Source organism: Brassica napus, chromosome C3 (assembly GCF_020379485.1).
Source record: "Brassica napus cultivar Da-Ae chromosome C3, Da-Ae, whole genome shotgun sequence".
Classification (NCBI taxonomy): Eukaryota; Viridiplantae; Streptophyta; class Magnoliopsida; order Brassicales; family Brassicaceae; genus Brassica; species Brassica napus.
The window spans coordinates 18,494,389-18,511,585 of record NC_063446.1 but is presented as its reverse complement, the minus strand read 5'-3'; the positions used below and the strand labels follow the sequence as shown (position 1 = coordinate 18,511,585).

The window sequence follows — 17,197 nt, the reverse complement described above, 5'->3', positions numbered from 1 at the left end:
AATCAGTAATATTGATTTGAATATAATCAAAACTCTTGACTATTTATAACAGTCGTAGTTTGGAAGAAAATATTTGAAAGGACCTATATTTTCTTTATGTATTCCAAATTAAACATCTAGAAACATAAATTTTATGTTGAAATGCTCATATTTTTTTGGTTATGAAGTACCATACTTAAAGTGTTATTTACGCAAATGTATATACAATGGTTGTGGATGGATACATCGAGATAAATCTGGACGGACACAGCTGATGGGATTAAGGAATCAAAGTCGAAGAGAATCCACATTACACACGAAGTTGGAAGCACTAACATGGGCAATGAAAAACATGTTGAATCATTTGATATGTCAGCTATTTGGAACAAACTGCAAAGACGTGATAGTGGTAGGAGACCCTCATGGCCAAAGTTCTCAACATAGTTAGAGGAAATACAAGAGTTGAAGAGATGATTCAAAGATTTCTGGATTTTCTGCACTCCCCGAACATATAATGGAACTGCAGATTTCTTAGCTAGAACCGCTAGATCTTTCTAAGGAATATATGTTTTTTTGGTTGTTCTATTCCGGTCTGGATAACCAGACCTGTTCAAACTTGACTAACTTGACTAATAGCTTATGGGATGTCAAAAAAAAAAGAGATAGTGTAAAGTTGTAATTATAAAGATAGTCTATCATCCTTCTGAAGACTTTTTCATACATATGATGACATCAAGTATAAAAAATGATGATCAATAGAAATTAACAGCAAACATTGCAAACGAATAATAACGCTAGTGTTATACAAATTTATTTAAGCGAAGATTTGCAGATATATTTATCAAGGTGTTTTTGACTACTATTTAAAAGAGTTAGTTCATCATATTGGACTACACCATTTTAAAGAACTCAAGTGGTGTTCACATGAGTGAATATTAATGCTCTGCATTCCTTTTCTCTTAAACATAATTTTTTCATTGGATTTTTCTAGTAGGATTTTTAATGAGTTAGCATCTTTACGCTTTATAGAGTGTTTTATATAATGGGCATCTAAAAAGAAATGTAATGAATTTTTAGATATGGATGTCTATCATGAATTATATCAAAATTCTAGATATACTTTTATTTCAAGATGTACTTATTCTCCAAATATTATATTTTTATATATATGATTTACTATGGAATAATACACTAGGGAGTTACTCTCTTTCTCACACCCACCCACAACAGTCCTTCAAAAAAATCTCTCTAGAAATGTCTCTCTGCCTGCTCTCTACTTCATCTATTAAGATACTTTTCAACGACCGGGGCTTGGCTTCCCTTGCCACCGTCGGTCCGATCAGTGTATCTCCCTTGTGATATTATTGTTCATTTCTGGTTACATGTCTTTGGACTAGATCATTTTTAGAAAGAAATTCCAGATCTATAATTTCAGATTTGGAGGATCAATTGAGGTATTTTGGTGGTGGCTTATTTGTGTGGTGCGGTTCTCCGCTCCATCTCTGCTTCAAATTCTAGGTTGCTAGTGGTGGATCTATAGAGTATCGATTCCTTCCTGCTGTTGGGCCTTGGTCTCTATTCCGCAGGTGCTTTCCTCGGTCGTTTCTGGTGGTCCCATTGAATTTTGTTGGTTGCTCTTCCTTGATCTAGTTAGCAATGAAATATATCTGTTGGTGGTTGGTTTATCTTGTGGTTTGAGTTGGTTTCTCTGGCTTGATTTCAAGGAAGAAGGGTTTCAGCTCTTTTTAGCATTGTGTCGTGGGTGGTTGAAGTTTAATGGTGTGTCTTTTCTTTTCCCTGGTGTTGGTTCTCTGATGTCTACCTCGTGGCTCCTGGTGTGTCTCTAGAGCAGTGTAGTGAGGTGCAGTCTCTGTTCTTCCCCAAATAAAGTTTGGCTTTCGATGTCTCTCTCTCCATTCCTCCTTCTCCGACGGTTTCATTTGCTAGGGTTTTATGGCTTTGATTTTGACATGGGTCTATAACTTGTTCTAGTCATTTGTTTTATGTTATGTTTTTTGGTATCAGAGAATATGTTGATTTTGTTGACTTTTGTTTCTAGAAGAAGTTGTTTGTTTTTGTCAGTTTTAGGCCCTGAGACTTGAGAGTATATATTATCCGTTAGATTAGTATCTCAAAAATATATTTTTTCTGATGTATTTTTCTAAGTTCAATGAAAATTCTAGTGTGAAAAAGGAGTTATTCTCTTTCTTTTTGTTATCTTTATTATAGCTATCAAGCCCAAACAGTAAAAAAACTATTACAAAAGGGAAGGCCCAACAGGCACATCCAAACATAAACTAATTACAAATGAGGCCCAAAGAAGCCCAACAGAAGAAAGTCCAAAGAGAGGATGTGGTAGAAGATCCAGCTCGATACCACATGTGCGCACGAAGACGAAGAGGCAGCACACGTCGAGAGAGAAACCCACCGCTTCCCAAGATCGACTTGAGAGTCATCGCCGGCAAGTTTAGACGGGAACCGCTAAAAACACACATGAGCAGGAAGACTGAGGAAGACAAAACCAACAACGATACAAGCAGAAAATTAGGGTGACAAATCGCCATCACTCAAAGACAGTGGCGAAGCCAGGGCAATAACAATGGGGGCACGTGCACCCATAGTATTATGACAATTAAAAATTTTGTATGCAAAAAAGCAAAGATTCAGCGAGAAAAAGTGGTTAATGTGCTCTTGTGCACCCACTTGATGACTCAAGTTCGATCCTTCTATATCATATATTTTATTTTACATTAATTATGCACCCACTAAAAACACTTTCTACATTCGCCCCTGCTCAAAGACGACGGAGATTCAATTTCATGCAATGAAGCAGTCATATACTCCTAATCGACCACATATCATCTTAAAAGATAGAGTTAGACCGAAGATGATCAAACCCTAACTGGGATAAGGAAAATTAAAATGATTGAATATTGAGATACGGTTGAATCTAGTAGATGAGAGCATATTGTCAAAGACTGGAAAAGAAACAAAAAAGAAAAAAAATTATTATAAAAACAAAAGTCGGGAAAACCCGAAAAAGAGCCAGCAGTCACCAGATGCCGAAGCCAAGAGTCATCAGATGCCGAAGCCAAGAGCCGACATAGACAATACTGTGGGAGATACTGCATGTTGGAGATGGGATTGATACTTAATAAAGACTTTCTATTAAATTTTCTATTGTTTGTTCAAAGTTTTAAGAATTAATCTTCAGAAGTATACCATGAATTTTGTTTATCCAAGATCCTCTTATTTTTTTTTTTGGGAAAGAATTCGTCGGAACATGACTGGAGGAAAGAAACCAGCTCTCTCTCTCTCTCAAAGATCAAAGTGAGAGAAGAGAGAAAGTTTCGGCCCTTCTATTTAATTTTAATTTTTGTTTTTGCTTTAAATTTTTAATCTAAATTTATGGATCAGAAAATTTACATCCTTACCTACACGTGAATGGTTCAATTCGGAAACATCAAACTCGGGGGCCAGACCAAACCAAACCAGTATCACACCTTCTGTCTCCCTTGCATATTCGGTTTTGAAAGAATCTAAACTTTTGAAAGAAATTTCACAATTCCGATTTTACCTTATTATCCCGAAAGTCTCTGCTATCCATCTTCACATTGTATCGGAAGAAATGGCACTTGCCTTGAGCGATATCCCCGAGGATCTCCAGCTCCGCATCTTATCCTTCCTCTCACCGACAGAGATCTGTAGCTTCGCCTGCACATCGAAACGCTTCGCCTCGCTATGTCGCGAAGACCGCAAAATCTGGCACGTCATGTGCGATCGAAGATGGGGGAAGAAGACGCAGATCCAGAAATGGGGAAACGGTCGAATCGCATATAAGCTCCTCTACAGGACTCTGAAGCGGTTGGAGAATCTGATCGGATTCTGGCGGCTCTGCGGGCGGGCAAACCCCGCCGATTCATCGCCGCCGCTGGTTTTCTTCGAGTGGGGCTCCTCCTTCGTCCTGGGATCTAGGGTTTTGGCCACCAACGACGACACGTATCGGGTGCGGAAAACGCCGTTTCTCGTGTTGGGTATCTCACCGGAGGGGCGAACAGAGAACTTTCTTGATCTCGATGGTAATCATAGATCTGGTGTCCCTGTGGATCTAAGCGAATTAGAGAGGAGCAGTCTCGTCCCTGTGGATGTGAATTTCATGGGGAACGGTCATATTATGGTTGAGGAGAATCCGTGTTTTTTTCGAGAGGAGCAGAAGAGTCCGGTCTGTAAAGGATCTAGCTCAGGGGACGACGACGAGGGGAGCGAGGATGTTGTTTCGGAGATGTACACTCAGTTGGCGAATAGGACGAGTCCAGGAGGTGATGGAAGGAGAAAGAGGAAGAAGGAGAGGGAGAGACAAGCGAGGATCAAATGGGAGCCTGAACATTTCATCAAGGTTTCTGACTTCTCGCCTACGCTTGCTAAACCATTACAAGGCTTATGGAAGGTCTGCTTCTTAAAGCTTGGTTTCATTCATTATGTTTCTGTTAATTTATGGTAAGTGATTAATTGAAATCGGCAGGGTTTCTGTGAGGGAAGGAACCTGGAGTTATATTTGGTCAAATACGATGACGTTGGACGCGTTATTTGCAAAAAAGTAGAGGACTTGTCTCTCTCACGGCAAACTTCTCCTGTGTTCTGGACACCCAACCATGCCTTCATCAGATCTCCGTTTTCCGTTGAAGAAGAGCTGATATTGGATAGTCGGATCCATATCACCCCTCTCCGCGGAGAAGTTCATGAACAAGTTATATCTGGAATGCTGTACATGAACTCTAGTTACGATCCGGGAGAAGGACGGGTCTGGTTGTATGAAAATGGGACTTTTGGTTTCGGCTTTCTTCGAGATCAGTTTATCACTGATCTGAAACGTGTTGCCCTAGAAGATGGTTGTCTGGCTGATGTGTTAGATGCTTAAAATGTGATTTGCTTTTTTGGTTCTGGCCTGTGAATTATGTTGGTGGTGGATGGATATGATCAACTTCTCTGTACATACAAGACTTAGGTGACTATTGCTTTCAGATTTAGTTTCAGACCGATTGGTTTAAACTTGGATGGTGGAATCGCTTTGTATTTATTTGTTTTCTGTAGATTGTAAGTTTGCCAGAATAAAATAATTTATTTGTGGTTTTACTTCGGAGACCGGAATTTTTTTTCATGAATTCTTGCGATTGTGCTCACACTTGCCAATAGATAAATTGTGGTGATCCGCTTTGTGATAATATAATCACAATCCGGTCGATTTATATTGAAAGTTCGAGTGTTTAAACTAATACCAAGAATCTATAATCCTATATTGACTAAACCTGATCAACTCAAGTTTGTGATTTGTTATTTTTCTCCTCCTTTTGCAAGTTGAATCAGATATGACTGCAATTTGTTATGTTTCCTCCTTTTGCAAGTTGAATCAGATATGACTGTGTAATGGAGCCGAGTTGTCTAGTTCTTTCAAGGGGTATCAAAATGTATACCATGGTTTATTCAGGTTTAGTAGATTGTATTCTGGTTTTGACTTACTTGGTTAGAGTAATTGTATACAACACCAATGTAACCGAGTTTTAAAGGAGAAATCAATTTCTCATTGTTCATAAATTCTAGTATGTATCATAGCAAGCGTTATAATGTTTGAAATCACTTTTGATTTCTTTAATTTCTTTGAAATTTCAACAATTAATCGTTTATATTATTTCGGAATACTATTCTGCAGTATTCATTTACGGAAAAAAAAAGTGATATGAAATCGATAAGTAATCAATACACCAGAACGATTTGAATTGATGTTCATAAAACACTAATTCAACTACTCACTAGTTTTTTTTTTTTTTTGAGCAAATTACTCACTAGTTAAGTTGACCAAAGCGATCATTGAGCTAAAGGGTGAGGAACAATTTAGAAACTCAAAATTGTTTAAAAGACAGAATATATATTACAACTTCAAAGAGGAACTAATTTACAATGGTCTTTACAGTGGTGTAGTTAGGGGTGGGCGTTCGGCTATCCATTCGGGTTCGGTTCGGATTTATTCGGGTTTCGGGTTTTCGGGGTTAAAGATTTTAGCCCCATTCGAGTATTTCTAAATTTCGGTTCGGGTTCGGTTCAGATCTTTGCGGGTTCGGTTCGGGTTCGGATAACCCATTTAAATGATTTTAAAAATTTTAAAATTCAATATATAGTTTCAATTTCTCAAAATCTGTAAATAAAATACTATATCACATATAAATTTGAATAACATATGTCAGAGTACCTAAACTTAACATATAAATTGGTTTGGTTTAAATATTTTGATAGAGAATCAGTAGACATTTCAACTATTTTTGGTGTTTTGAGTATATTTTAACTATTTTAGAAATTTACGTTTGAATATTTGTATATATTTTCAAGTATTTTAGACAACTTAAAAGTATCTTATATATTTTGAATGTTTTTAATATACATTGAATCTAAAAATAATTAATATATTTAGATATATAAATCTATTTCGGATACATTCGGGTACCCGAAATACTTCGGTTCGGGTCGGATTCGGTTTCGGTTCTCTGGATACCAAAAGTTTGAACCCGTTCGGATATTTAATCAATTTCGGTTCGGGTTCAGTACTACTTTTTCGGATCGGATTCGATTCTTCGGATTTGGGTTTTTTGCCCAGCACTAGGTGTAGTGATCTTTTGATGGTAAGTGATTAATTGAAATCGGCAGGGTTTCTGTTGGGGAAGGATATATTTTAACAGAGCAATAGATCCATTTCTATTAACAGTTTGTTGCTCTTATAGCCGTAAACTGGGTTAGCCCACGTCCATTAGCCCATATCCATTTGTCCATTTATTGTTTGCGGTCAGAAAGTGACCATGTCCATTAAGAACCATGTCCGACCAGACCCACTAACACCCATGTTTACATGAGATGTCATGGAGTCCATAATAGACCATATAAGAAAAGTTTAAATTTTGCGGTTTTGGCGGAAAAAGTCAATTTTGCGGTTGTGGCGGGGAAAATCGATTTTTCGGTTTTAGCAAAAAAACCAGATTTTCCGATTTTGGCGAGAAACCCCAATTTTGAGGCTTTAACGGGAAAACTCGATTTTTGCGGTTTTAGCGGAAAAACTCGATTTTTGCGGTTTTAGCGGAAAAACTCGATTTTGCGGTTAAGGCGGGAAAACTCGATTTTTGGTTTTAGCGGGAAAACTCGATTTTGCGGTTTTGGCGGAAAAACTCGATTTCCGGTTTTGGCGTAAAAAATCAATTTTTGTTTTTGGCGGAAAAAATCAATTTTTAGTTTTGGCGGGAAAACTCGATTTTACGATTTTGGCAAGAAACCTCGATTTTGCGGGTTTGGCGAAAATTTTGATTTGCGGTTTTAGCTGGAATATTTGATTTTATGGTTTTGACAAAAAAAACTTAATATTAAGATTTTAGCGGAAAAAATCAATTTTGCGATTTTGGCGAAAAAATTCGGATTTTAGAAACTTTGGCTTTTTGTCATTGGACCGTCCATGTCCACATAGTTCAAATCCATTAACGCCCATTACCTATTGGTCATGTGATTCTTGTCCATTTATAATCCGCATGGACAAATGGGTGTCACCAAATTAAACCCATTTATATTTGGACATGGACAACCAATGGTTAGCCCGCTCATTTGACAGCTATAGTTGCTCTGATACCAACAAACTATTAAATATATCCTTTGAGCAACATCTACGCAAACAAAATGTTAAAAATATATCCTTTGAGTAACATCTACACAACAGCTTTAATTTTTTTGTCAAAGAAAGTGTCTTCACATTATGTCATCAAAGTTAAAGTTAAGCACATGCATATATACTCTTTGTTCTCTTAATACTTCTGCATAGTTCTTCAGTGTATATCAAACCAATATCCATTTTATTTTTGTTTTCTATCCTTCTAAATTCTTTTTGCTTTTGTGTACCTCATTCTGACTATGAAAAATTCTAAGCAAATCATTCCAATTACTTTTAAAGGAGATAACTATTTACTTTGGTCAAGAACAACTAAAAATGCTCTTTGCAGTTGTGGTCTATGGAACCATATCTGTGGCATATAAAGAGCCTCAACATAAAACCTTGACAAAGACAAAGGGAAGAAAATGAGGTTCTCTCTATAGAACATAAATGATCTGAAACCACAAGTCTTGAAGAGTCGAAACAGTTTCAAAAAGATCAGATGGTGTTTTCTATTCTCGAGAACTCTTGAGCATTCAATCCTTTCCGCTAACTCATATTCCAAAACAACTAAGGAGTTATGGACATTCTAAAATAGGTCTATGGAATCATATCAACTCTCTGTTGCATCTTTGAACCCTTAGTTAAACCACATGACTAAATTATAAACTTATTTATTGTTTGTGTTTGAAAATTCTGCTTCGTATTATGCAACTGTTTATTGTCGTCAGGTTGGTTAGGAGATTGTTTAGAATGGTTATATCTGTCAGTTGTAGAGCAAGTAATAACAGCAGCGTTAAGTTCTTTGTCGAAAAAATGTCTTCATATTTGGTCATCAAAGTTAAAGTTAGCACATGCATACACTCTTTATTCTCTTATTAGTACTTCTGCATATTTCTTCATGGTATCAGAGCAATAGATCCTTTTTTCTTCAATTCTTCTAAATTCTTTTTTATTTTTTGTCCCTCTTTCTGATTATAAAAAAGTTCGAAGCAAAACATTCCAACTAATATTAAACTAGGATAAGACCCGCGCCTTGCGCGGAATTAAGTTATTATTTTTATTATATTTTGGAGAATGAAACAATAGTTTGGCTTCATTTGGATTAGGGGTGTTCAATCCAGATATCGGGTTGGTTTCGATTCGGTTCATTTTTTTTCGGTATTTTGGTTAGTAAAATATAACTACTATTCTAAATCCATATTTACTTTGACTTTAGTCTTTCACATACTTTTGAAAGATTTCAACTGGACAACTAAATTGATCAGCCAATCTTGTTGCTTTAAATCATTAGTATATATATATATATATATATATATATAAATATATATATATATTATTTAGTTTGAATATTTATTAAATAAAAATTCATATGCGTTATATTTTATGATCATTTGTAACTTATTATAACAAAAAAAATAATCTATTGATCACAAAATTTTCAGAGTGAGAATCTTCAAATTTCTAATAATATATAGACGTTTTGAAAAATTCAAAATATAACATATAAGAAAAAATATAAATGTTTTTATTATATATTTAATGTGATTTTTTAATATCTTTTAATAATATAAAATTAAAAAAAGAAATAAGATATCAAAATTGTTATCAAATATTTATTATTCATAATAATTAATTTTCATATATACGTTAATCATATTAGGTAATTTCGTAGCTTCTAATTAAGGAAAGTGCAAAAACAATATTTGGTAGATTATTTATCAATTCGAATATTCGATAGTTAGTTTAATAACAAATATAATGTAAGTTAAGATGGACCAACCTATTTTTTTAAGAATAATATATTTTATATAGTCATTTATTAAATGAGAATTTATAATCATACACTTCTATGATCATTCATATCGTTTTATAACTGAATATTTAAATCATCGATAACAAAATTTTCAATGTGAAATCTTTAATAAGTTTATAATTTATAAATGTTTTTGAAAATTCATTGAAAGTTTTAATATTAAAATATTTATGTAATCTTATGGTATATAGTTTAATCTATATATATATATATATGTTTTATTATTAAATGATATTTTTTACTCATATGGTTTTAAAATCATGTGTATCTTCTTATAATATTAAATAAAAGTTCATATTAATACAATTTTATGATCATTTGTAACTTATTATGACAAAAAAATAATCTATTGATCACAAAATTTTAAGAGTGGTGATCTTCAAATTTCTAATAATTTATAGACGTTTTGAAAAATTCAAAATATAACATATAAAAAAATTTAAATGTTTTTTATTATATATTTAATGTGATTTTTAATATATTTTAATAATATAAATTTTTTAAAAAGAACTAAGATACACAAATTGTTATCAAATATTTATTATTCATAATAATTAATTTTCACATATATGTTAATCATATTAGGTAATTTCGTAGCTTTTATTTAAGGAAAGTGCAAAACATTTTTTGGTACGTTATTTATCAATTCGATAGTTAGTTTAATAAAAAGTGTAATATAAGTTAAGATGGACCAACCTATTTTTCTAAGAATAGTATATTTTATATAGTTATTTATTAAATAAGAATTTATAATCATACGGTTCTATGATCATTCATATCATTTTATAACAAAATATTTAAATCATCGATAACAAAATTTTCAATCTGAAATCTTTAATAAGTTTATAATTTATAAATGTTCTTGAAAATTCATTGAAACTTTTAATATTAAAATATTTATGTAATCCTATGGTATATAGTGTTTAATCTATATATATATATTTATTTTATTATTAAATGATATTTTTTACTCATATGGTTTTAAAATCATGTGTATCTTCTTATAATAAAAATGTTAAACCATTGATCATTAATTTTTAACATAATAATTTTAATAGTTTTAGTCATTTATTGTCGTTTTTAAAAATTCAAAATATAACATATACGAAAAAATCTAAATTTTACTTTTATAGCTAATTTGATTGTTTAATTTATTTTAATAACATAAAATTAAACAAAAAATGATGGAGGAGATATAAATTGTTATCAAATCTTTATTATTAAAATCATTAATTGTCATATATATATTAGTCATTTATGGTAATTCCGTAGGTTTGATTTAAGGAAAGAAAATAACATATCATATCATTATATCATATAGTTTGACCAACTTATGTATCTATCAACATATAAAAATCGAATGTGGACCTACTTATTTTTCAATTGAATGTAATTGACTACCTAATTGAGTGCCACCTATGCATTGGGGCCTATTTTAATTAATACAAAATTAAGGTTACATCTTTTCAAATGTTTCTCAATTAATATATAGGGGATGAGATAACTATCTACTTTGGTTAAGAAAGACTGATCTTTGCAACTTTGGTCTATGGAACAATAACGGATCAAATGCTGATATAGACCAATTGGTCTAGAAAAAATCTAAAAAGGACCCCTTATATTTTAATTTTTACTTTGAATTAATTTTAAACAGAAAAATAGTCAAAAAGACTTCAAAACCCAGAAACTTCTTTTTATTTACCAACCCAACCACTACTTATCCAAACCCAATAATCCGACCCAACCCAATCCGGATCCCTAGACCCCCAAATCTCTACTTCTTCTCCAACATCATTTTGTACGTTCTTCATCTCCATTTTTTTATCACCATTTCTTAAAAATCAAACTCAAACTCAAACTTAAGTGTCATTCATCTAATCCCTTCAATATTATCTGTTTTCATTTACTTCATCTGGATTCACAACCTTAAAAAGTCCTGATTTTAAATCTCCATTTTAACAAATTTCTCCATTCCATAATCAAAATCAAAATAAAAAAAAAAACTCTTCAACCCTTACGAATTTTCGTTCTTATCTCAAATCGATCAATTCTTCATCATTCCCAATCTATTTTCTCTCATATAAAATTGAATCTCACTTTTAAATACAAAATTTTTGACAGTGAAGAACGCAAAGCGCTACTAGTACACATAGTACAACTGAAACTAGTATAACTAGTACAACTACAACGAGTATAACTAGTATAATTAGAACAACTATAACTAGTACAATTTTATAACTAATATGGCTATATTAGGGTTTTTGTTTTCAGCGAATAATGTTATAGAAGAGGATAATGTAGAACCAAAATGTTGGTCTAATTTTGCCATGCATGAATTTGTCTGTTAAAATTTTGTTTTATATAATATGTATTTGAATAATTAGTTGTTTTACCAGTTGTACTAGTTGTACTATTTACAGAAAAAAATCATTTTTATCCTTTTGCTCTCGAAACCAAAGAAGACAATTGTCAAACCGAAAAATGTTGCAATAGTAAAGGATTAGAAGAATATATTCCAGAAGATGACACAAAAAACATCAAGAGTTCAAAATGATGTATAAGCATTCATGTTTGGTGTTTGGATTACGATAATAATAGCCTGACTGATACAACTGGTTTAACTACAATAATAGTATTACTAGTTTAATTGTGGCAACATTTGAGTTGCGTTGTTTTAAACACTTACCAATTTGGCCAGCTGATTATTTTTTCATATGTAGTACCAAATTGAATATTTAAATTTCAGAACTTGAATAGTTGTCCTAGTTATACCAGTATTAATAATGTGTTCAACCCCAATGTTTAAAATATGATACACATTTAAAACGTGGTGAACATTTAAAACAATATTAAATAAAATAACAAATAGTTGTACCAGTTTTCTAGTTGTACCTTCTGTTAGGGGTGGGCACTTTACCCGATACCCGAAGCCGCATCCGAACCCGACCCGAAAAACCCGAACCAAAGTAGCAAAATACCCGAACGGGTATTAAGTTATGAGAGATTGGATATTCGAACCCGAACGGGTAATATCCGAACCCGAATGGATATCCGAAGATAACCGAACATATATATACTTACCCTTATATTTCTAGTTTACATCTCTCATTTTTTAAAAAATATTTATATTGATGTTACACATACTTTGAGATCACAAGTATATATATAATTATGGATAAAATGATTTGATATTCATTTAAAATAAATGCCAAACTTTTTGTTTCATGTATTAGCAAAAGTTACATTCAAAGTTTAAAAACAATACGCAAATTAATATCTATTTGTTTTTGAAATATTATCTCCAAACTTATTAATCATTCAATACATAAAAAATAAAAAAATCAGTTAAGTGAAATCTATATTTTTAAATACAAGAAACTTAAAAAATGAAAAATTTAATTTTTTTCTTTTAAAATCTAAATATCCGTACCCGATTCAAAATAACCGAACCCGAACTAAAAATACCCGAACCCGACCCGAAATACAGAAATACCCGAACGGGTTCTCTATCCATATACCGAAATACCCAAAAATCCGAAATACCCGATCCGAACCCGAACGGGTATCCGAACGCCCACCCCTACCTTCTGTACATAGTTGTACTAGTTTTTGAGTTGTACCAATTTGTGTATAGTTGTACTTTGACGGTGAAATAAAAAAATATTAGTTGTACCTCATAATAAATATATTTACCTCAGTTGTACCACTTATTTATGTGTACATAGCTTTGCCCAGTTACAATGAAATCATCAATTTCGTAAAAATATATTTCATGTATGTTTTCCATAAATTATGTAGACAAACAAGTTAATAAACCTTAAAAGTATAAGGTAGATCATGTAAACTTATGTGATGGTGTAAGAATTGCTAAAAACAAAAAAAAAACAAAAAATCATTAAAAATAAGGAATCTATCTAAACAGTTACCAGTTTGGTTATTTGATTGTTTTTACATATAGAATACCGAATTGATTTTGTCAATATTTCCTGCTTGCATCTGTCAAAATACATGTATAACTAGAACAACTAAAAAATGTATAATTACTACAACTTTACAATTAATATGATTATATTTGATTAAATAATAACTAGTAAATAATATTAAGTCAAATATATTGCAAGAAATATTAATGCAAATAATACATAAAATTATTTTTACTTTTAAAAAAGATATCAAATATATTCATAGCATAATTTTAATCTATAATTACATATTTAAATGGGATGATATATTTAAGTTACAACGTAATGCATATTTAAAATAATACTAAATTAAATAACAAGCAGTTGTACAAGTTTTCTAGTTGTACCGACTGTACATAGTTGTACTAGTTTTTGAGTTGTACCAGTTTGTGCATAGTTTTACTTTGGCAGTGAAATCATAAAATATTAGTTGTACCACATAATAAATACATTTACCTCAGTTGTACCACTTATTTATGTTTACATGTCTTTGCCCGGTTATAATGAAATCATCAATTTTGTAAAAATACATTTCATGTATGTTTTCCAAAAATTATGTGGACAAACACGTTAACAAACATTAAAAGTATAAGGTAGATCATGTAAACTTATGGAATTGTGTAATAATTTTTATATTTTTTCTAAAACTTCAAATTAAATTAAGAGAAATTTTATGAGTACATACCAACTGAGATATATGATTGTTTTTCTCATATGAAATACCAAATTAGTTTTGTTAATTTCTGAAACGTCGAAGTTGTACTAGTTGTACCAGTAATACTCGTATAATATATATATAAGTTATATATATATATATATATTGTTTATATGTCTAGTCATAAGGGTTGTACCAATATTTTTACATCATAGCTTTGTAAAATATGTTCGATGTTTGATTATCATAAAAATATGGTTAATATAGTTAATAACCTTAAAAGTATAAAGTATATAATATAAAATTAAGTGTGTAATGCAATAATTTAATAAAAAAATGAAAAATCTTAAATTAAATAGATGACATTTTTGTCATCATATACCAATTAGAATATTTATTTGTTTATTTCATGTGTAAATTATAACATTTTTATACCAATTATATAATTTTTTAAAATATTTAGTTGTACGAGTTATACTAGTTTTACCAACTCGAATGAGAGAATGAAATAAGAAAGATTGTGTGGATGTGAATGGCCGAGATTAAAGAAAGAGAATGAGAGAGAATGAGACATATGTGAAATTGCATGGCCAAGATTAAAACATAGATGTGATGATCCAATGGTTCATATCACTCTTTCATTAATGGCAAAATCGTTATTTTCCTTTAATTTTTTTTTTGGATTATTTTTGGATGTTGTAGATTTTTTTGGATGTTGTAGATTATTTTTGGATGTTGTAGATTTTTTTTTTGACCATTTGGTCTATAAAAGATTTTTGTCCAACAATAACTCTGGCATCCAAATGAGATAACTATCTACTTTTGTCCCTCTTACACATTGTCATCAAAGGTAAAGTTAAGCACATGCATATATATACTCCGATCTATAGACCAGACCCTAACTTCCATCAGATTGTGTAGTTCTTCTCAACAATAACAATCGTGGGTGGGTTATTGATATTGATTACTGGACGAAGACATCATACCATTTCGTGTAGTTTCAGGTTTAGCTATCATAACAACACAGGAAAAAATCAACCAGACTTCAAACAGCTGCCCTACTATCAGAATCAAGTCGAACCCATAGAGTGAACAAAGTCTGATCATCCTTGAAAAGGGATATTAAAAAGAAAAGCAATAACTGCAACATTGATTGATTAATCTCCTTTTTTGTTTGGAGCCTACAACACCAATATTTGATTTAGGATTATCTTTCTACCTTTCAATTGGATTTCTTCTCCTTTACTGCAGCAGCCTTCTGATACATGAGAATCTGACTCAGGATAGTTCCGTTGGTGAAGACTCCAAGAGCAAATCCCGTAAGAACTATGGAGAGGTTAAGGAAAAGGAAAGATTTCTATAGAGCATATAAAACCATATATGATTAAAATGTGCAGGTAAGATTATAATAGCAAGCAAATCTTAGCTGCAAAGGATACTGCTAACTGGGGCATTTTCCTGGATACTGGTGAAAACTCTCACTGCGATGTAAACAAACAATAATTGATTATTACAATAAAACTGGAAAATAGAGGAGACACACATCAAGGGAGCCCTCTTACCAATGGACCCAGCGAAGTTCATGAAGAAAGTTAAGAAACTGAGTTCTCCAGTGCTTTTGTTCTGTAAAGAGAGGCAGAAAGTGATGTGAGGTATAAGCGGGAGGTTTGAAACGATTTCTTTTGTGCATAATCTATAAAAATATATCTTGTTTCAAACGAGCATAGATATACCAGAAACTTTAAACTGTTAGCCATAAAGTGACATGACTGAAAGATTATGATCAGCTCTGGTTACGTGACTGAAGCTTATTCACAAATATCTAGAAAGACTATACTCACTTTGAAGTTCTTCCATATCTGAGGGAGTCTTGCAAACAGAAATATCGCATGTTGTGAAGCCTACAATAAAGATAAACCATCAAAACGTATCCTACACAGAGTTATAAAGTGAATTAAAAAAAAAAAGCCATTGTTCCTCACATAAAGAGCGTCAAAAAGCGTTGGATTAATCTGCCCAGCAAGCACAGTTGGTGCTACAGCACAATATCTATAAAGGGCATGATATTAAGAAAATGCAATACAGAAGAGTCTGAAACTCAAAGCTAAGAACATTCTTTAAAAAGGATACAAGAGTGCTCTGAACCAAGTTGTCATAGGGACAGGTTGAGAGTAATAATAGATGCAAGCAACCAAGATTAAAGCTGCAATGATAGGGCTGCTATTAGTTAGAAACCATAAAGAGGATCATTTGAGAGAGAGTAAAATTTGTGGGAAGGCACCTTGAATCAAAAGAAAAGCCATTTCACCGAAGGCCGAAAAGGGAAGACCTTTGTGAAGGCAATACGCGAGAGAAATTGTATAGCCAACCACTTCGAGCTCAAATGCCACAACACTCAGGCCTCGTACGCTTTTGTGGTGCACGATTTTCATTATCTACAGTATTTATTATACAAAAAAAAAATTGGTTATTAATCAAAAAATTTGAGAGATTTGTAGATCTAACTGATTTGATACCTGAGGGAGCTTGACGGTGATGGAAGCAGCGACAAGGATGTACCCGAGAAGCTTGGAAATTAGAGGAAGAAGACAATCTTTCTCCGGGAATTCACCGTTCCGGAGAGATCCCATCGCACAGCTCAAATCGATCCCTAGATACTCCATTTTTTTTTGTTTTTCCCTTCCTTACTGATTTTGACTTTAATCTTATGTCCCCAAAAAAGTTCTCTTATACCAGACATGGCATTCCGGATTCTAATCGGGTTTCGGTTTAGTTCAATTGAGTTTCGGTTTTTTGGATTTATCAAAATCAGCCACATTCGGGTTATATGAAAATTCGGTTCGGGACCGGTTCGAGTTCTATCGGGTTCGGATCGGGATTAATAAATCTTCAAAGAACCGGTACAACCCGATGTACTTTCAGGTTCGGGTTCCAATCGGTTCTTCGGTTTAAATGTACCTGATTTATATCTACTTTGTAACCAAAACATAAATAAAATCGGTTCAAAAAAAAGAAAGGAACATCATATGTGATCATTCAAAATCAAGTGAAAGGTAAACATATTTATTGATCAAAAGAAAACCAAATAAATGAAAGCATAAAACGAA

The 17,197-nt window shown here is 32.4% G+C and overlaps 2 protein-coding genes and 1 long non-coding RNA gene across 5 annotated transcripts; 2 read left to right on the top strand and 1 right to left on the bottom strand.

Moving 5' to 3' along the window:
• The first annotated feature begins 802 nt into the window (after positions 1–802).
• LOC106388459 lies at positions 803–2,187 on the top strand. 2 transcript variants are annotated; one of them, XR_001277852.3, is made up of 2 exons: positions 803–1,323; positions 1,415–2,187. It is a non-coding gene; the product is annotated as an uncharacterized LOC106388459 (long non-coding RNA). The 2 variants fall into 2 exon arrangements; XR_002658881.2 differs by having other exon boundaries at positions 1,401–2,187.
• Positions 2,188–3,236: 1,049 nt separating this feature from the next.
• LOC106388461 (F-box protein At3g12350) lies at positions 3,237–5,112 on the top strand. 2 transcript variants are annotated; one of them, XM_048750908.1, is made up of 2 exons: positions 3,237–4,375; positions 4,502–5,112. In XM_048750908.1, the coding sequence occupies exons 1-2, from the start codon at positions 3,608–3,610 to the stop codon at positions 4,895–4,897; spliced, it is 1,164 nt and encodes a 387-aa protein (XP_048606865.1). In that variant the 5' UTR covers positions 3,237–3,607; the 3' UTR covers positions 4,898–5,112. The 2 variants fall into 2 exon arrangements, with proteins under 2 accessions (XP_048606865.1, XP_013683990.1); XM_013828536.3 differs by having other exon boundaries at positions 3,237–4,426.
• A 10,010-nt stretch (positions 5,113–15,122) lies between these two features.
• On the bottom strand, positions 15,123–16,810 carry LOC106388462 (mannose-P-dolichol utilization defect 1 protein homolog 2). The gene is made up of 8 exons (XM_013828537.3): positions 16,607–16,810; positions 16,372–16,525; positions 16,221–16,293; positions 16,073–16,139; positions 15,932–15,991; positions 15,653–15,713; positions 15,530–15,571; positions 15,123–15,416 (listed from the first exon to the last, which is right to left on the bottom strand). The coding sequence occupies exons 1-8, from the start codon at positions 16,751–16,753 to the stop codon at positions 15,313–15,315; spliced, it is 708 nt and encodes a 235-aa protein (XP_013683991.1). The 5' UTR covers positions 16,754–16,810; the 3' UTR covers positions 15,123–15,312.
• Between the last annotated feature and the right edge of the window lie 387 nt (positions 16,811–17,197).